The 19,623-nt window shown below is 37.9% G+C and overlaps 1 protein-coding gene across 4 annotated transcripts in view; it reads left to right on the forward strand.

The window, feature by feature from the left end:
* The window catches only part of FRY (FRY microtubule binding protein), a 217,494-nt gene that overhangs the window by 154,030 nt on the left and 43,841 nt on the right, over window positions 1–19,623 (forward strand). For all 4 annotated transcript variants that reach the window (XM_056328753.1, XM_056328750.1, XM_056328751.1 and 1 more), the window contains exons 34-44: window positions 910–1,078; window positions 1,825–1,915; window positions 3,669–3,751; window positions 6,872–7,022; window positions 7,569–7,672; window positions 11,169–11,354; window positions 13,383–13,581; window positions 14,213–14,334; window positions 15,215–15,402; window positions 16,328–16,422; window positions 18,137–18,738. In XM_056328753.1, coding sequence (XP_056184728.1) covers window positions 910–1,078; window positions 1,825–1,915; window positions 3,669–3,751; window positions 6,872–7,022; window positions 7,569–7,672; window positions 11,169–11,354; window positions 13,383–13,581; window positions 14,213–14,334; window positions 15,215–15,402; window positions 16,328–16,422; window positions 18,137–18,738 — 1,990 coding nt within the window. The remainder of the gene's footprint in view (window positions 1–909; window positions 1,079–1,824; window positions 1,916–3,668; window positions 3,752–6,871; window positions 7,023–7,568; window positions 7,673–11,168; window positions 11,355–13,382; window positions 13,582–14,212; window positions 14,335–15,214; window positions 15,403–16,327; window positions 16,423–18,136; window positions 18,739–19,623) is intronic.

The following is a 19,623-nucleotide window of genomic DNA, read 5'->3' on the forward strand; positions in this document are numbered from 1 at the left end:
AGGCAGTTCAGTCCAGTGTATTAGCTCCATTCTAAGCATCTATTTTGGGACATCTTTATAAACAAGAAGGCAAGCACACAGGGATGCTTCCCCATATGGTCTCCTAGCTCCAGCAGTTTATGAATCAAATGTTTTTGATCCAGAGTCTCTGCTTTTAATAGCTATCGCATTATTTTTTCCTCAAGAATTCAGTTGCATTTGATCTGTGTCTCAGCAGTCCTCATTGCTGTGGTGCATACAGTGAGATTTGAGGTCTTATTAAAAGATTTATAGAAATTCACAGAATTTCTATAAACAATACTCTCAAATTTTTCAAATCAGGATGCATGAATTCTATATACACATTTGCTCTGCCTTTCTTCCATGTGCTATTACTTTGATTACAGACATAAGTAGCTACTCAGAGCCTGGCTTATTCTTTATGGCTGCAGCTACCTCTTTCACATCAACTGTATCTGTAAATACAAGCATGAAGATTTGAGTGGATCTAGCTTTCTAGATGAGAAGATTGTTCCATTCAAGAGTGTGAGGTTCATCTTCAGTGGAAGTCACATACTCAAACTATAAATCCCTGAATGTGATTGAGAGTTAATACCGATATCCTTAAAAGATAGGTACCAAATTGGGGGCGGTGAGGGGTGGGGGTGGGGGTGTTGTATATGTACCTAAACAGCTCATTTCTGGCTGGTAAACAAAAACAGACTCACTCTGCTGGGGAAGTTACCTTGATTTCAAAGTGAGCTGGTTTATTTCTGTACGAACAAGATGGATGCAGTTGTGTGGTTGTGGTGTCTGTCCAGGAGTAACATTTGCATTCTGAGCCTTTTCAGTACTGCAGTGTAACATGTATTGATCTCTTTGGAAATTCACATTGGACAGAGTTTAATAACTTGCTATTTTCTTCTTTAGATAAAAAAGGTTGCAATATATCTGTGTCGTAATAACACTATTCAGACAATGGAAGAGCTTCTTTTTGAGCTTCAGCAAACCGACCCAGTGAACCCAATAGTCCAGCATTGTGATAATCCTCCATTTTACCGTTTTGCTGCCAGTAACAAAGCCTCAGCTGCAGCTTCTGGTATGACCTAAATATACTTTTCAGTTATGCTCTCCTGCTCTTTTGGGTCATTGAAAAAAACATCTCTTACTTTTTTACCCGTTCAGACCTGTGTGTATATGAAGTGCAAGTTTCAGGGCCTTGTTGTGTATGTAAAATTACAGGGTTTTTTAGTTCCTAATGTTGTATATGCTTCGTAAACATATGCTTAATTCTCTCAACTATTCTAACAGGATGTTAACAATGTTTAGTGCTGTTCAGAACTCATATGAGATGGTTCTTCTACCACTAGTTTCTCAGAAAAAGAAGTAATCATCAAAGCTGTGATCACAAATACAGTGGAGCAGAGTTTCCTGAAAACTGAGAGCCTCAACTCTGGCAATTCTGTTTTCGAAGGCCTAATGCTATTTTCAAGCTGCAGTAGTCAAAGATATTTAAGAGACACCAACTCCAAATTTAACCTTGTCAGTGTTTTGCCAAAATCTTGGAAAACAGTAGGCTGTGTCACCTTAGAGTGAGCTTAGTTTAAGAAGTGGAAGAGCATAATTATGTTCATCTGTCCCTCAGAGCATGTAAACTTTACACCATTCAGCCCTGCAAGCAGGTTCTGGTTTGTAGAGTTAAGTGTTCATTCATATGCACAAGTGTTTCCAAGATGATCACTTTGACTGTGGCTGCTATAAAAAATTTAAGTCATAGGCTTTTATTGCTTTGCAAATACTGTCTGGTGCATGTAACAGGTGTTCTTATTGACATCTCATATACAGGAACCACCTCCAGCAGCAACACTGTTGTGGCTGGCCAAGACAGTTTTCCTGATGTAGAGGAGAACAGAATGGTGAAAGAGACTGATGAAAGGTTTGTGGTTTGCTGGGTTTTTTTCTCCAACATGTATGTGTTTTCCTAGGCTAAGGGTGAGATGCTGGACAAAGTTCTGCATTGTTTTGTGAGGAGCTCTGATGTTCAGGCTGATCCTAAGTGGCGTTATCCCAGTAAGACCATTTTAAAATGAGTGTATGTAAAAGTTTTTTTAGAAAAAGCTGTTCACATGATTCTAGTTCCTGCCTGTTGTTTAATAATACATCACAAAGAAACATCTGTTAAACCTACATTAAATTAATAGTGCCAAGTAGATTGCCGTTTTGTAGGCATTATCCACAAAGGAGAAAGAAAATCAAGAGTGTGTACCACATAATGACTACTAAAATCTTTGTGAAAAATCAGGTTTGACCAGACCTTTTGATTTCATAGACAGTGAGTAAAATGTAGTATGCAGATTTGTATCCATGATTGCAAGGACACCTCCTTTGTCTGGATAAAGTATCTTACAGAGGAAAACTGTAAAATATTTTGCTTAGAAATCATATATTCAGTTTAGTCCTTTGCTACTTATGGTACATACTGAAAAATGATGAATGAATTAATAAATGCAAAGCTTAAGGGCCATCAGATCCTCTAGCACAGACAGATATATATTTCTTCTCTCGCTGAAACCCTCTTATTTTTGTAAGAGAAATTTGAATGACTTCTAATAGCATTAATCAGTAAGTGTAATACTATTATATTAGTCTGTTGTTACTGATCGTTGGTAGTATCACTTCAGTAGTCCAACCCACCTTCCATATGTTCAGGGCTTAGAGGTCCAAAGAATTACGTGAGCAAACTTTTCTGTACTTCAGAACCTTTTGAAATGCTTGCCCTCTACCTGTTACAAACATGAGTAGCATTTTGTCAAGTGAGTTATGTCTATCTGCTAATTTCAATGTAAGGAAAAAATGGCACTTATCTTAGTACTAAGATTTCAAACTGAAAGTAAAGATGACTCAAAGTGATGGTTTTCAGCATATGCACTAGAAACATACTTAAAAGAAAGATAAAACTGTTTCTGCTCTGGATTACTTGTTATTATTCTTTAGTTAAATGTTTATGGCCATATAGTTTTAAGTTAGATTTTTGTTTAAGTTAGTTAGTTAAGCAGGTAAGTTAGGCAAACTTAATCTCCTCCTATACTTCAACTGTGTTTTCAGGGTTTCTTGTCTTATGTGAATTTTAAATGTGACTCCAAAAAGGTTTTTGGCATTCAAATCTGCCAGAGACTGTATGATAAAAATGAAAGGAAGATTACAATGTTCTGATACTGGTATTCTGATTCCTGCTGAAAGACTCGTCAGAAAAAAAAAATAATTTGCCTGAATTCATTGCTGGCATTTACATTATCAAAGACACTAGAAGCTGTAAGTGCATCTGCACTTCAAAACCAATGTGTCAGTCTTAGAAGGTCTGTTAATATTGGCTTCATGAACAGTTTATATCTCAGTTCAGCCTTAGCACAGTTTCTTGCTTCGAGAAAATCACACATTTGCCAGCATGAGAATTTCTCCTCTGCTAAATTTTAAGAGTTTGTGACACAGGAGCACACTGTTAGAACTTCTCAGAAACTGGCTGTAAAAATCTTCTTTTGTGGAAAGAAACAGCATTACATTCACATTGCCGTCTGCTCGCACATAAAAGTGCATGCTTAAGGAAATGCTTGTTTTTGTAGAGTAAACACGTAGTCCAGATGTTTAATGTCAGTCTGTGTTTTTAATGAAGATTTTTCTTGTATTTGAAGGTTCAGTAATGTAATCAGAGCACATACCCGACTAGAATCAAGATACAGTAATAGCTCCGGAGGATCTTATGATGATGATAAAAGTAAGTTCTGTTACTCAATTTGATGAAAATTTGGTGGTTTGGTGGGAGGGGAAAACATTCTTATGACTGATGGAGGCTCTCTGTATAAACAGTAATGTAGCATCACCATACAGGGAGTATCTTTATTTTGCCTTCATAACTTGTTTAATTAATTTCCTTTGTTTAACCTGGGCTCAGTCAAACCTATTTAAAGGCCAGAGAACTTCACAGAAGGCAGCAGCGGAGAATCCTCCAGAGTATCATCTTGAACCTTTTGTACATGGCAAGGCAAAAGACTTCCAAGAGCATTACAGCAAGTACTTGGAATTGTGCCCTTCACCAGTATTTCCCTCCAAATCAAGTGCTGTTATATGAGCATGAAGAGGAGATTCAGGAGTTTCCAAAATGAGGTCTTATCCTCTTTAGGTTTTCTCTGCTGTCTGAAACCAGTTTCTGGCTGCACTGTGCAAACCTGTGCTAGACGGGAGAGTGAGATAGGGCTTCAGAACACGCTTGTTCTTTATGTATTTCTGCTAAACGGACTATAAATGGACACTTGATCCTCAGCAGAGGTTCCAAAGAGAACCAAGATATTTCTGTCAACTGTTGAATGACACTGTAAATTTTAGGAGTTGGATGGTTTGACTTCATTTCTGGAGTGAATTGTAAGGAAGCCAATTTACAGATTTCTATTAGGCCCTAACCAAATGTAAAAAAGGCAAGACCTTTTTTACTTTCATCTCTCACTTAATAAAGCCAGGTCAAATAATATAGAGGCCATAATGTCTTCTCTTGGTGCTATGGACACTATTTTGGAGCAGTATTTTGACTTAAAAAGTAAAGATTTTATATGTTCTTTATCCAAGTATTTTTTTGGCAGTACTTCCCTGCAAAAAATGGAAACACTGTCAAATACAATACGATAAGATAATTTGATGTATGTCAACAACTATTTTTCACAATTGTGAAGCACAGTATTTACAAAATATTGTGTATGTGCATACTGCAGTATTTAAATACACAAAAAATGTGCCACATATTAAACTCAGTGGTTTTTAGTGCACTTGTTTTTCTTATGGCTTTCCAGTGCTGCAGCTACTAAAAATTCTTCAGCAGATGTTAATTGGAGCACCAGTGCTAATCTGATCTTCATGAGCAATCTTTTCAAAACAGAACAATGTTTATATTATCAGAACATTCTTCATAAGTAGCTGGTTTTGACAAGAGCTTAGAGCAATAAAAGGTTAAAAAATACTGAAATTTTATTTGCTCTTTTGGAATGTCTCCTCAAGCCAGTGCCCAGATGTTTTTTCCTGCCTGTACCTGCAAGGCTTATAGTACTGTGAATATTTATGCAAGGTTTCCTTCTCACAGGGGTTCTTTCCACAAATATATGAATACCTAGATGTGAAGTGAAATACACTTAGCTACTGACATTTATAGAGAACTCTAAAAAGAAAGAGGAGTTCTTACACCATTTGTCATTCTACAAGATAATTAATGCAACTTCCATTAAGAAAGTGCAACTTACTCCCTCTGGCAGGCAGCCCAGGCTGCAAAGGAGTTGGTGGTATGGCTTCTTTCTTCTGTCCAGTCTACTTGAGTGGACATGTACTGCTGAGGATATAAATAGAGAACACAAATCCACAGCACAGAAACTCAGTTGTTCAGGCAAAGATTGTATGTTAAGGTGCAAAGTGCTTCTTTTTTTTTTCTCAGTCTGCACATAAACCTGTGAAAACAAAAGCAGTTTTATGTGAAACACTTAAATTGATAGTAATAAATAGTGACTGTGCAGTGCTTTTTATGTGGAAAGCATCTGGCAGACATCTGGTTAATCCTTAGAAGATGAATATGTGAAAATAATATACTTCGCTACATTATTATGTTGATTTATTCTTCTTTATCAGTAATGAATAAATCATCCTCCAGAGGATGAGAGAAATAAGTAGAGGTCTAAATCATAAAAATCTAAAGTGCTTCTTGGAAGACTAATGCTGAAGAATGGGAATGTTAAAATTATTTTAGTAGTAATTGGAGGAGCAGCTACTCCATTGAAGGGCTCCTGAAGGTCTGGAAACCTGAAGTCCTTTTGTCAGAACTGAGGACTGATGTGCATCAGGGAGAGCTAACTCTGCTGCTTTTGTAGGTGTCAGAACAGTTTTGTTTCCTGTGGCAAACCTGACAAGCACCAGATACATGCTCTTAAAAAACGGAAAGTGCTGAGAGTTTCAAACCTACCTAAAATACAAAAGTATAACAAAAAAAACACAGAGCAAATAATTATGCTCTCATTAAAAATCCACAAAGGACAGTGTTTGGGCATATGTCAAGAACAGGCCTGCAAAGGACATTTTCCATGGCAGTGCATCACAGACTGCCAGCCCTGGAAAGTAAGAACTGACCAATGGGAAAATGGTGAAGAATGAGAGGGACCAGAATACAGGAGAGATGAACAAAGCTGTGCAGCTGAGAGGAGACAGAAAGTGGTGGAAATACCTTACATGACCCACATCATTGCAGATGAACAGGTGAAAGAAAAAAGTTATTGCTCATTAATATACAGCAGCTGTCATACTGAAGCAAAGTTAAATACATCTTTGAGAAATTCAAGAGATAATTCATCCCTGTTGAAAGAAAATTACCCTGAAGATGTTTTTTGCATTCCTTATGCCTCCTTCTTAATTCAGGACATTAGACTTCTGTCTTTGTAGCATTGCTCTGTAGGGCACTGGTGAGGAGTTGCAAGAATGTGTCGCTGGTATGCGGCTCCTTGCAACAGATGGCTTCTGACAGCAGCTTTGTTGGCTGAACTTCTCTCTCATTTTTGAAGAGAAAGTCTGTTGCTTGTTGCTTTGTGATCTGAATCCAAAGCTACTAAGTGACAGCAGGGATTCAGCTGCAGCTCCTACCACTTAGTGCTGTCTGCCTGGAATCTGTTTAATTTCCAGCAGCGTGAAAGCAGGATTAAAAATGCATCACTTGTTATTGAACACAGGAATTTGCAGACCTCATGTCATCTTACCACATTATTCCAAGCAGCTGAGCTGATATGTTAGTATAAACTCTCTTTTTATTATTTCTCAAAAATGAGTAACCAGACTTGTTTTTTATGCACTCTTATAATGCTTTTCCACGCAGATGATCCTGTTTCTCCATATACAAGCTGGTTATTGAACATTGTTGAAACCAAACAACCACATCCCCTGCCCATGCCTTACAATGGAGGGTGCTGGGCACCACTTGTGGACTACCTCCCAGAAACCATCACACCACGGGGACCTCTTCACAGGTGAGCAGTTTCTCGTTCTGACATTTCAAACAGTAAGATGCTTCCTCGTACTGGTTAACCAACACCAGTCCCAACTGTCCCACCACTCAGAACATCTGAAAGTCATAGCTTCAATTTCTGCTAATTTCCAGTGCTAAAATTACCATGCAATGAAGGCATGTAGTTCTACCAGAAAGCCTATTTACAGTGTAGAACATCACTTTCTGATAAGAATCTAAAACTGAAAAGGAAAATTTATCTTTCCCAAGTCTATGTGGCTGTTATTCATAGCACTTTTCCCCCTCTTGATCTTTTATTTTAACTAGGCTGTGCATGTTCTGGAATTCTTCTTTTACATGATTTGTATTGACAGTAATAGTTTTCTTTTCAGAATGAGTACTTACCTGCTTAATACTGTAGCCAAGATGCTCCAGCATCAATCATACTGAGAAGAAATGCTACAAGTCCGAAAATGTAGAGATTGTTTATTTCGTCAGAAATAGCCATCATGTTACTGTTTTCCTACCTCCAAGAGGTTTCAAACTGATACTGTGATTTAATTTCCAGGTGTAATATTGCTGTCATCTTCATGACTGAGATGGTAGCGGATCACAGTGTGAGAGAAGATTGGGCTCTTCATCTCCCTTTATTGCTTCATGCTCTCTTTTTAGGTAAGACCAACAGAACAAGAAATATAGTATGAACGTACTCCTGTCCTTTTAGTTCAGTTTTGCTGAAGCTGTAGAGGTGTGTTTCTTACATGTTCTTAATTATGATTTCCAAAAAAAAAAAAAAAAGAAAAAAAAAAGCCTTAGGCAATTACAGTCTGTGAATTAGTCTCAAAATTTTGAAGCTTTTGAATATTTAGGCCAATTTCACCCAAAATTGAGATCTGGGTAGAAATTTGAAGATGATTGACTTCCTAAAATATCTCTAAAAAAACCATAGGCCCTGCTGTGAGAAAGGCAGAAGAAACCCAGCCTTTGTACAGCCTGGTTTGTGATGGGCAGCTGGGCAGTCAGCACATGCCTTAGACCTGGACTACACACACCAGTGCTGTCTCTTGCCTTTGCAGAAAGTATTGTGTAAGAGGTGAGATTGCTGTACTGCAGAGATAGTGAAGGTAGGACACAAACCACTGGAAAGCAAGCTTCATTAATTTCACTGCTAATGGAATACTTTATCATCGGTGTCTTCCTTTATATATCTGAGCATAGACGCACTGCTTTTTCCCCACTGCTGTGTCTGTTCTTGACTGTAACACAGTTCAGCTGGAAGGTGATACCTTCCTTACCCTGGCACTTAACATTATGAAAAGTGAGTGGCCTGATTTTTTAGCACACAAGCATATTTAGCATTATAAAGCTATTCCCTAACTTTCATGGTTGATAAATAATGGTTTTCACAAACAAATACAGCCACACACTTGTGAAATAAATTTATTATGACTGGAGATCGAAGTCCACTTCTCATTCAGCCACCATAGTTACCACTAAGTCTATTCACTGGTAATTTTGGAAGAGTCTGTTGTTCAGTGGGCAAAAAAGATTAAATTGGGAGGTTATAGCACACCAGTAGAATATATGTGATATATTTCAGTATATAGTTGAAGAAGATACCTCATTCTCCTTTTCAGCTATGCTGTTACCAACTGTTCTGTTTGAAATATTTTTATGAAATAGGAGTTTTTGAAAAATGCACACTCATCAAAAACTGAAGTTTTGTATATTAGTATATTGATTTCCACAGACTTCTAATGAAACACAAGAATAACAGCCAGGACCATGTCAGATGGGACTTCCAGGGTCAGTTTCAATACGACATTTTACATATACCCTCCACTTAAAAGTTAAATCTATTTTGTGGCTGCCCATAACAAATTTTACTTCTTTTTTATATTGCTGGAACTTTCTAAGTATAAGAGGAAACTGAAAGAAAACTGGATAAGTGTGTGAATCAAATCAATAACCATCAATTGATCAAGCAGCGTCTCTAGTATGATTTGTAACAAGCGTAAGAAAACTGGTGCTTACAGTTAGAAATTCTTACAGGAATAAATGAATAAATTAACACAGGAGTAGTATGCGGCAGCGTGGCCACTGCAGTTAAGACGGCTGTAAGGAGCCATTAGGGAGCCATGCAAATATTCATATGCAGAAACAGAGTTATGATATTAATCCATTATAAAAATACCTACTGATTTGTTCACACAATAATGTTTCAACATTACAGTTTTTCATAAGAAATAAATAGAAATTTATAAATACCATTTGAAGTAATCCCTTGGTTAAGAAATCTCAATTCTCAAATGTGAAATTAAAGTTAAATGTAACTGGTCACTAAATGTAATTGGTTTAGTGGTAACTAAAATGAGATCACAGCTTCCAGGCTTCAAGTTCAGTTTCTCTAGAGCTGTTGTAGCTCCTGTAGAAAATGTTTCTATGTTTTATAGTAGAGCTCTGTTGTGATGGTGTAAGGAAGTTATGCTACACGTGTTAGCCAAAGGTATGAATGTGATTAAAAATTAAGTATTTCTGTCCTGTTGGAATGTGCACAGGCAGATGCATCTGGCCGAAAAGGAAACTGGAAACTGGTATGGTGACTAGCTGAAGAGCCTGTATTCTTCCATTTACTGGAAGGAAGTGAGAAAATACTAAAATGAAAGAATTTTGCAATGTATGTGTGTTTAATAGGCTGTTGGATGGTTTGTAGTACTGATTGTGAAGTAGAGAGGCAGACTGCTGGTGTGAGCCTGCCTGTCTCAGCAGTGCATGAAAATCACTGCTGTTTTAAAACTGTTTTGCAACCCGTGTGAAATGAGTTGAGCAGCTAGACTTCTTTCCCATGGAAATGTGTCCACATCACAGAAGTTTACCCTCTCAGGAACTCTTCCAAGTTAAAGAAGGGCCCAGCACTGGAAAAGCACAAAAGCTGAACTGTCCTTCTCACTTCATAGTCTATGTCAGTACTTTAATACAGCACTGGGGTTTAACAGGATTTCAGTGCTGCCAATCTAGAATTTGCTTTCAACTAAAAGAACTTTTCGTATCCTTTTCAGTGTATGTTAGAACAGGGTAGGATGGGTTCATTATCTCCTGGCAGGTGGAAGGAAATGAAGAAAGGAGAATAGGAGCAGAAACCCGAAGAAGCTGAAAAAGAGGTGGGCACGTTGGCTGTGGTTCTTTTGGAGGAGGTTATGGGCAGATGAGCAAGAGCAAGGATCACAGGACATCCATAAACCTGCCCATAGGAGCCAAAGACACATTGTTCAGACTGTGGCAGTATGAGCAGTTTCATTTTTGCAGGCCAGACAATAACCAGCATGACTGGAGTATATTAGAAAATACCTGACTTGAAAGACCTGTTGGCTGCTGCCACTTAGAGTAACAAAGTAGTTGCTTTTCAAAGAGGAGTATGTCCTGAGAAGAGAGGAGCTGAAGAAGAAAACAATTCCATTTTTCAGTACTGAAATTGCCTCTAAATGGGAGAAAGTATTTTTAAATATCTTGAAAGATACTGAAAGAGAATTGAGATTACTACCACACAGTGCAGTTTATTTTACAAACATGTTTCCTTTATATTTGTAATTTATGAACTGTTCAGGCTGTGTTAAAATCTTGTAAGAGCAGGAGTGCTAATGGGATTGGAGTCTTTCAGTGCTAGACCTTCGGTTTCAGTTCTGTACCCTGAGCTGGTGGCTAATTTCTCATGCTAGTCACTGGTATCTGAAGTTCTTTTTCAAGGGGTTTTGTCTCAGTTCCTTTCTTAATAAATCGGCATTGACCTCTTACAGTTTGCACTTGTAAAACTGATGTCTGTGCAAGAAAGCCAGATACTGAGGTAATCAATGTAATTATAACTACCATCAAGAGTTTCTCATCTTTTAGGGGTTTTCCAGCCCTGTCAAATTAACACTGCAGTGAGACAGAATGCATAAAGTTGTATTGCCACACATTCTTTTGTACCTCCGGTATGGGACCTCAGTCTGTAAACTGAATATACACCTACTTTCAAGTAAAAACACTAGTAACTGTTATCTAGATATACTGCATATTTTGTTTGTTTGCACTGTTGCCATGAACTGCCTTGGAATTTTTGGTATTTCTGGAATGTGTACTTGTTTATTATTACTTCATATTCAGTGATTGCTGTAACCTTTTCTTTTAGGTCTTGACCATTACCGCCCTGAGGTCTTTGAACACAGTAAAAAGTTACTGCTTCATCTTTTGATTGCATTGTCTTGCAATAGCAACTATCAAGGCATTGCATCAGTGCTTCTTCAGACCAGAGAGATGAATGAAATCAAGACTCTGACAGTACAACCAGCATACTTACCTGAATATCTTTATACAGGTAATAAAGCAGCAGAAAAAAGAACATAGCATTATACTGTGCAGTTTTTGAAAGTAGGATGTCAAGGTTACTTTCCTAAAATATAACAGTTTTGATAAAGTAGTAAAGTCGCAAATATGAATAGTTCCCATTAATATTAATTCCATGTGAACTACCCTAGAGATGCACCCAAATTATTATTAGATAACTTTTCATGATAGTGAGAAAGCTATCTGATGTAAGACAAAATATATAATGTAGAATTTTAAACATTAACATGGCTAATAACTTCCTAACTTCCCCCTCAGGGAGCTGGGACTACTTTAAATGAGGGCAATCACTCTTCAGCCTTCAAAAGAAATGAATAAATAATTCCAACACAGGAAGAGCAGCAAGAATGTGCAGTTCAGATTTTCCATTATTAAATTAAATTTCACATGATATACACCCTCCTTTATATCACAGATAAACTTCATTTCTGTCCTGAAATCTGTTTCTGCAGTAGGAGGCTTACTTCAGGCGTCTGCTGAGATGGGTGTTCTATTAACTTTGTGCAGTTTACCTGCTTTTAAGGGGTTGGTTGGGAACATTTTGTAGAAAGCTGCTAGCTAGCTTTACTATTGTCATGTAATATTACGAAAAGCAAGCATACTGTTGCGATTTGAAGGATTCACAGAACCAATGTAGAGTTATGGAGATAGGACTTGTTGTCTGGGAGAGAGTGAGGAACTTCACCATACAGTGAGAAATTAAAAGGAAAGATTCTCAGATTGGTGCATTTCCACGGTTCTTTAGGAATATAACCAAAAATAATACATATTTTGGCTTTATAAACAATATTATTTGATAACTGATTTTTTTTTTATGAGATGCAAAACATTTTTTTAAAGTAATGAGAAGGCAGCATAGGTATTTCAGTTTAATGAGTTAGTTTGGTCATTGAGGTTTCATTCTGAATAACATCTGTGCAAAATTACCTCTTGTGAATTTCTCTTGATTTGTGCGGATCTCTTTTCCAATGCATGCCCATGAATTATTAAATGCAGAATAAAATTCTTACATTAAAGTTGTATTACAGCTTTTCTGCCAAAATGAAAAACTGTTTTCATTCCTGTCTGAAAAACATAATTGCCACCCAGTGCCTGGGCTTCTCAAGTCCAGGAAGTTATCACAGCTTTGTATTTGGGCTCTTTTTTGTGCAGCTAATATAAAGAGTGACCGTGTGGGTGAGTAGCTATAGCAGAGAATCATAACTGAAAATACTTCAGCTCAGGTTCATTCCACATAATGTCAGGCAACTAAATTAACGAGTCTCCTGACCTGCAATGGATTTGTCAGTAGAGAGGCCCCTCCTGCTCCCAGCCTTCTTGCAAGGCCAGTTTTTCTGTTGTAGATACAGGCTAAGATGACTAGCAGTCTAACCTTAAGAAAACAGTTCTTAGTTTCTAATTTCAGCTTGGAAGTTGTGTGGCTTTTTTGGTCTAGCAGAACTCGTACTCAGAGGTTTTATCTTAATGCTGAAAATATTTAGTAGCAGCAGTCCAGTGTTACTGAAGGTGTTGAACAGAAGACTTGAACATTTGTGTCTTGGTTTCCATTACATTCGTAAAATTGGGACAGCATCATTGTCCTAAAAATTCCACCCCACAGATGTCTTTCTCCTCATCAGACTAGCCCAGAGAAGTGAGATGAACTTTGCATGGACTTGGCCAACTTCAAAATTCACTTCACAAATAGTCATGCTTCTGAATGTAAAATGCCCTGAAACATTTGTTTGTCAAGTACTGTAGCCCTCATGCAGTAATAATAAAAAAAAAAAAAAAGACTGTTTTTTTTCATTTTATGTTGGATTCCACACTTTTAGAAACACAGTACCATTTTCTCTCCCATTGGCATTTGAGGGTTGTTGTGTTCTGCAGGTTTCCCCCGTATTTCCTAGTAGAAGGTTTCTGCTTCTGACTCTGAAAAGAGCTGCTTGGCAGACACTTTCATCTGTAAAGGTGGCCCACCAGTGCATTCCATCTTTATCTCCTCTCCTTCATCTGGCAGGTGGCTTTGACTTTCTGCGAGAATACCAGTCGTCTCCGGTGCCAGACTCCGGCTTGAGCTCCAGCTCCACCTCTTCCAGTATCAGTCTGGGAGGCAGCAGTGGAAATCTCCCACAGATTACACAAGAGGTTGAGGACATGGACACTGCTGCTGAAACAGATGAGAAAGCAAACAAATTAATCGAGTTTCTGACAACCAGGTAATGGAGATAAGCAGGGGATATGTTTGTACTCGACATGCATACCTTCATGTCTTCTCTGCAATTATCTGTAGCAACTTAAAAGACTTGAAGGAAAATGACCAAGCTTTTATGGTAATTACAGACTCCCATTCCTATTTTGTTGATAATTACAGAAGTAGGTAGGTACATAAAGCACTACGGTGTTAGGAACAGAAGAAATCTTACCATACGGGAGTAAAATGTTTAATTGACTGATAGTATTATGTTCAACAATGAACTAATGGAAGATGATGGTTTTATTATTGTAAAATTACATAGCAAGTGGCAGAGTGAAGGCCATGGTGAAACTAATATTAACTACTGACTACAGCCAGCAGATCCTAGGTGCGATGTTAAATTAAAAACCAGGGATTTGTCTATCTGCTCTCTAAATGGTGTAACTCATATTTTAAAAGAGACATTTTGTACAATACAGCATAGGAATATTTATTTACCTGTATTTTGCTCATAAAATTCTGTTCAGTTGCATGTTTTCCAGGCTATGGCCCTGGAAATATCTGATTGCCTTTACAGTTCATATATTTTAGCTGATTATATTGATTTCAGATAACTCAAAGAAATTTTGTGCTTTATTGTGTATTTCTCTAAGGGCATTTGGTCCACTTTGGTGCCATGAAGATATCACACCCAAAAATCAGAACACCAAGAGTGCTGAACAGCTTACTAATTTTCTGCGTCATGTTGTATCTGTATTTAAAGATTCCAAGTCAGGTAGTAATTTTTTTCTCCTTTCATAACTAAAAGAGTATTCCCTCAAGGTCACACTGAATGTTTATCCTGTGACTTGGTAGATCTGCTTATGCAGAAGCATGACATACTGTATGTCTTAACAAGGATGTATGACGTATGAAAGAATTGCTTTAAAAAATCATGTTAGGTTAGACTGCGGCTGAATGTTAAATCAAATTATTTCTTCAAAGCTGTTGGTTTTAAGCCTTTTGATTGATTCTACCAGATGAAAGTCCCTCTATGTCCTGTTGGTAAAATACATCACAGATACTGAGTAAATGTACCTTGTTAAATTTCTTCTGGCAATAGAAGTTTGGTTTTAATTTATGAAGTTTTTAGAGCTTAGGAAATGTACTGATGGTATTTTGAAAACCAACACAGTCACTAATTAAATATCTTGCAAGATCAAAGCAGAATGCAGTATCGGTATTTATATTTAAGATCTTATCCAAAGCCTTCTGAGGCTAATAGAAAGACTCCTAATTCAGCTTGGCGTTAGGTTTGGGAGGTTCACAAGTTTCTGTGTTGCTGCCAGCAAGAATAGTGGGTGGCTTGAAAGTTGGTCCAAGAATTGTAAAAAAATTGAAATATGATGAATAATTTCAGGTTTTAGCTGACTAACATTTGCAGACTCAGAATTTTGGTTTTGCGGTTTAATTTCTTACATTCTGTGTGAAATGAATGTAAACAGTGGGAAATTCTCCCAAACACAGACATTTCTGCATATCTATTTCTCACAGGGTTTGCAGGATACACTACAGTGCATATCCTCCCCACAGAGTTGGTTCAGCCTGTTTATGACCCACAGTAAAGTCTGTCATTACAAAAAAAACCCAAATTGACATGCTGTTCTTTTGCTTAGGTTTTCATCTGGAGCAACATCTGAGTGAAGTTGCTTTACAAACAGCTCTTTCAAGCTCTTCAAGACATTATGCTGGTCGATCTTTCCAGATATTCAGGGCCCTAAAGCAGCCCCTTTCTGCCCATGCGTTGTCTGACCTCCTGTCAAGATTGGTGGAAGTTATTGGAGAGCATGGAGATGAGATTCAGGTATGCATTTGTATAGAATGCTTCTTAGTACTGTTGATTAAATGTGTACTTAATTTAAAATTACCATTATAACAAGGTGTTCTGGACTCAAGTGAGGCAAAGTAGAATGTGGCCTTAGAAAAGATTATCTCCGAGTTTACTGAATCCATATGCACCTTATCAAAGCCTTTGTCAGGTTTTCACAGTCGTATAGCTCTAATTAGAAAACATCTAGTAAATGTCACTCAAAATGAAATATTTGCGATTACCATTTTTTCCCTTTTCACACCATTAATTTGTGCTTAAGGAACCCATCATCCTATCTGCTGATGTAATATGACAACATGAAGTAGACAACACCTAATTTCTCAAATGTTCACAACTTTTGGAATAAAGAAATCTACACCATCCATAGCAATACAAAATTTACACTGACCTTATTTGATCCAGTTCACTCTTAGTGAACTGTAATATCCACTCAGTTTAGCTAAACAGACTGCAGTTTTTACCACCAAAGACTATTTATTGCAAGAGTCAAGACTCGGTAAAGAGAACTACTACCTTTTAGTAAGGAATAGAGTGACATCACCTCCATATTTTACTTAGGTAATGAAACTGCCACAAGATGACAGTAATATTCTGTCACAACTGCTTGTGCAAGAATTCAAATCAGTGATCTTCAAGTCAGAGGTTCTGTATGCCATTACCAATCCCCTGATATGTGCCCTTCTTGCATGCCTTCATAGATCATTCAGAGACAGAAAATAAAACACAGTTGTAGTGCCATTTTAATGTTAGGGCAGTGGCATTGATGTGGATGTTGTTGTTTTTTCAGGAGAAATTACAGGTTTTCAGTAGGTGCCTATTCCTTGTATGAACTGAAGATTTTTAAATGTTCTCTATATTGAATGTCTTTGTTGAAATGGTTAACCTTGTGCATTGATAGGGGTATGTAATGGAGGCACTACTTACTTTGGAAGCAGCTGTGGATAATCTGTCCGACTGTTTGAAGAACAGTGATCTCTTGACGGTGTTATCACGGTAAGGGCCTGTTCTCCTAACTATATTTTGTCTTCAATGTCTCATGATATTAAGTGTGTGGTTCTGCAGTCTGACAACATACAATAATTTTGATAAGACTGAACTAATTTGTAACCTTCAGAGAACTAGACCAAGAGCACATCTCAGCCAAATTTTGCAATAGTTGAAATAATGTTCATATAACTAATGGAGCTTTACAATGAATTATAAATTCTGCCTTGCTGCCACTTGGCTATAACTTACTTCAATATCCTTTAAAAGTGCTGCATTTTTTGCACCTTTGTATCATATACTTGAAAACATACCTGGGAAGAAACATGGCTTTTGTAATACTGGTTTCATACAACCTGTCATTCTTGGATGAAGTATTCCCTAAGTAAATTATTATGGTTTGTTCTCCTCAATAAAACTATGGAGAATTTTGTCCCATGTGTACATAACCCATGGATGTTGCTAGGCACATAGACCATCTTTGTGAAACCCTTGGCCTTAAAGTAGGCCTTTGTAAATGGAGGAAATTGCAGGCTCATTCTTTAACATTCTTTAGCTGTTGACAGTACTGAGGGAGATTAATGTCTATCTGACTCCTAATAGCAAGGGAACATTTTGAAAAATGTCCATAAGTTACTACGCTTTGCATGCAAAACAAAAATACAAGGGCTATCATTTCTAAAGTTAGTAGGCAGAGTTCTGTGTATTATACTGCAATGGGAGAAAACAGGTATTGCCTTGTGACAGAGCAGAGATGGGGAAATACTTCTACTTTCTAAACTTAAGAGCTGTTTATCTTTCTTTAGTGCACATTTCAGGGAAGAGCAAGATGGAGCAAGAAATAAGAAACACTCCAGAAAGCAGTAGGATGCAATATTCTTTGCCCTGACACTATTGATTCCATAGGATCCTCTCCAAATTATTATAGAGAGTAGGGACTTATAGTATATGAGGTAGGAATGGGACCAAAAAGTCAGGAATTAGCTGTTCTCCAGAACAAACTTCCCTTGCATATATCCACACAGCATGTTCATCTGTACAGATAACTGATAGGGATTGTCTGGATCATCCCATGATAGTCCATGAGGAGGCATCAGTCACTGAAACTGAAATGCCTCTGCTTTCTGTTAACCATCTTGAGGGCATCTTAGGATACAGGCAGGGGAGGGTGCAGTCGCAACAAGGTTTCTGAAGGACCTGTACTAGCAAGAATCTAGGCAGTCACATGGCAGGTTTCTTGAGGACAATGTGGTATATTTCTGGTTCTGCTTAAGATACGCTGTTTTTTCTGCCCACAGTTCTCACATGAGCTAGTAAGCCATCGTGCATTTTGCCTGCCAGCTATGCCAAGTTCAGGGTATGCTCCACTGATGAGGGCATTTTAAAGACCAAAATTGTTTTCAGTTCTACCCCTGCCCCATTATATAGGCATTTCCACAAGTCACTTCACAGCTCTGTATCTCGTATCCCCATGTTGTTCTTACCTATCTAGACCATAGGCTATCCTGTCCTGGTTTGATGCAGTGCCACGTGAACCTCACTTCAGTCGTGTCTGTGGGCAGTTTTGGAAAAAAAAAGGCTGCAATGGACAGTGTGTGGTTTACTCTTCCTATTTAAATATTTATTTACAGTTTGATGTATACTTAACTTGCATCCAGTATATGTACAAGTTTCAAGCTGTGCACTAACACGTTGCAATGTGTGTTATATATTTTGGTTTCAGTTCATCTTCGCCAGATTTAACATCAAGCACCAAACTGACTGCAAACCGGAAGAGCACAGGGCAGCTCAATGTGAATCCTGCAAGCAGTAACACAGCCACGGCTGAACGAAGCAGGCACCAGAGGAGCTTCTCTGTACCCAAAAAGTTTGGAGATGTGGACAAGTCCTCAGACCCACCACGCAGTGCCACGCTAGACAGAATTCAGGCGTGCACCCAGCAAGGCCTCTCCTCTAAAACAAGAAGTTCATCTTCTCTAAAGGACAGTCTCACTGACCCATCCCATATTAACAATCCAACCAACCTACTGGCCACCATCTTCTGGGTTGCTGTGGCTCTGATGGAATCAGATTTTGAGTTTGAGTATCTAATGGCATTGCGGTTACTGAGTAAACTTCTGGCTCATTTGCCACTAGATAAAGCTGAAAACCGGGAGAAGTTAGAGAAGTTGCAAGGGCAGCTGAAGTGGGCAGACTTCTCAGGGCTTCAGCAGCTACTCCTGAAAGGATTCACCTCCCTTACTACCACTGATCTCACACTACAGCTCTTCAGTTTGCTGACACCAGTGTCTCGAATATCCATGGTGGATTCCTCTCAAGCTATAGGTAAAACCAGCGTACTTTCTTCTTTTTCCATTTCCATTGCTCTGACATCGATACAGCCTCATTAAGCTATTTGAACAAAACAGAAAATGGCACTTTATCTTCTAATATAGCATAATATGCTTTTGCTTTGAGCGGGTTGAGCTTTTTGGAACTTTCATAGCAACGTAACATGTTTCTGAAAAGTGCATCTATTGTTCAGTAAGGTTTTGGAGGTGAGCAGTTATGTATTATTTAACAGTTCATGTCTAGGGCTTAACAATATATAAGGTTTCTGAGTGCTGACAAAGTAAACATATTTAAGGAGATACAGTCAAATTTTCTAGAACCTCTTTTGGCCAGTTTTTCCATTGAATTATTTTCAGAATATTTCAGATTACTTGATTTACAATTAGTGCTCTATGGGATTTTCCCTAGAAATGTAAATATCAAAAACTCTGGTACACTTTTTAGATAAACTATAACAGCACATAAGTGAATGAGGAGAGAGGCCTGGGTTATAAGGAAATAAAGTAACATTTTGAAATTCTCAATTATTTAGCTGAGATTGTGACCACTTCTTAATTAAGCAGTCAGAAACACAGATATTAAGACAACTGTGCAGGCTTCCCGACTAAGTCATAACAAGCTTAGGCACAGAGTAAGGGGATGAACACCATGAACAGCCTGCCCATCTCTAAGCACCTGTGTGGTGCCTGCGTTCCAGACTTTAGTTGGGCAATTCACACATGGGCTGTGACAATACCATCTGGAGGTATCTTTTTGTTTCCCTCAGTATAGAGGAAGGCTAGGGAATTACACTCCTAATTTAGGCAACTTCTTTAATTGTGTAGAATGAGAGGGGGTGAATGGTTAGAAAGTTACTTTCCTCGATCAGATTCTTTCTTT

The sequence above is a fragment of the Falco biarmicus genome, chromosome 2 (genome assembly GCF_023638135.1).
Source record: "Falco biarmicus isolate bFalBia1 chromosome 2, bFalBia1.pri, whole genome shotgun sequence".
In the NCBI taxonomy this organism is placed as follows: Eukaryota; Metazoa; Chordata; class Aves; order Falconiformes; family Falconidae; genus Falco; species Falco biarmicus.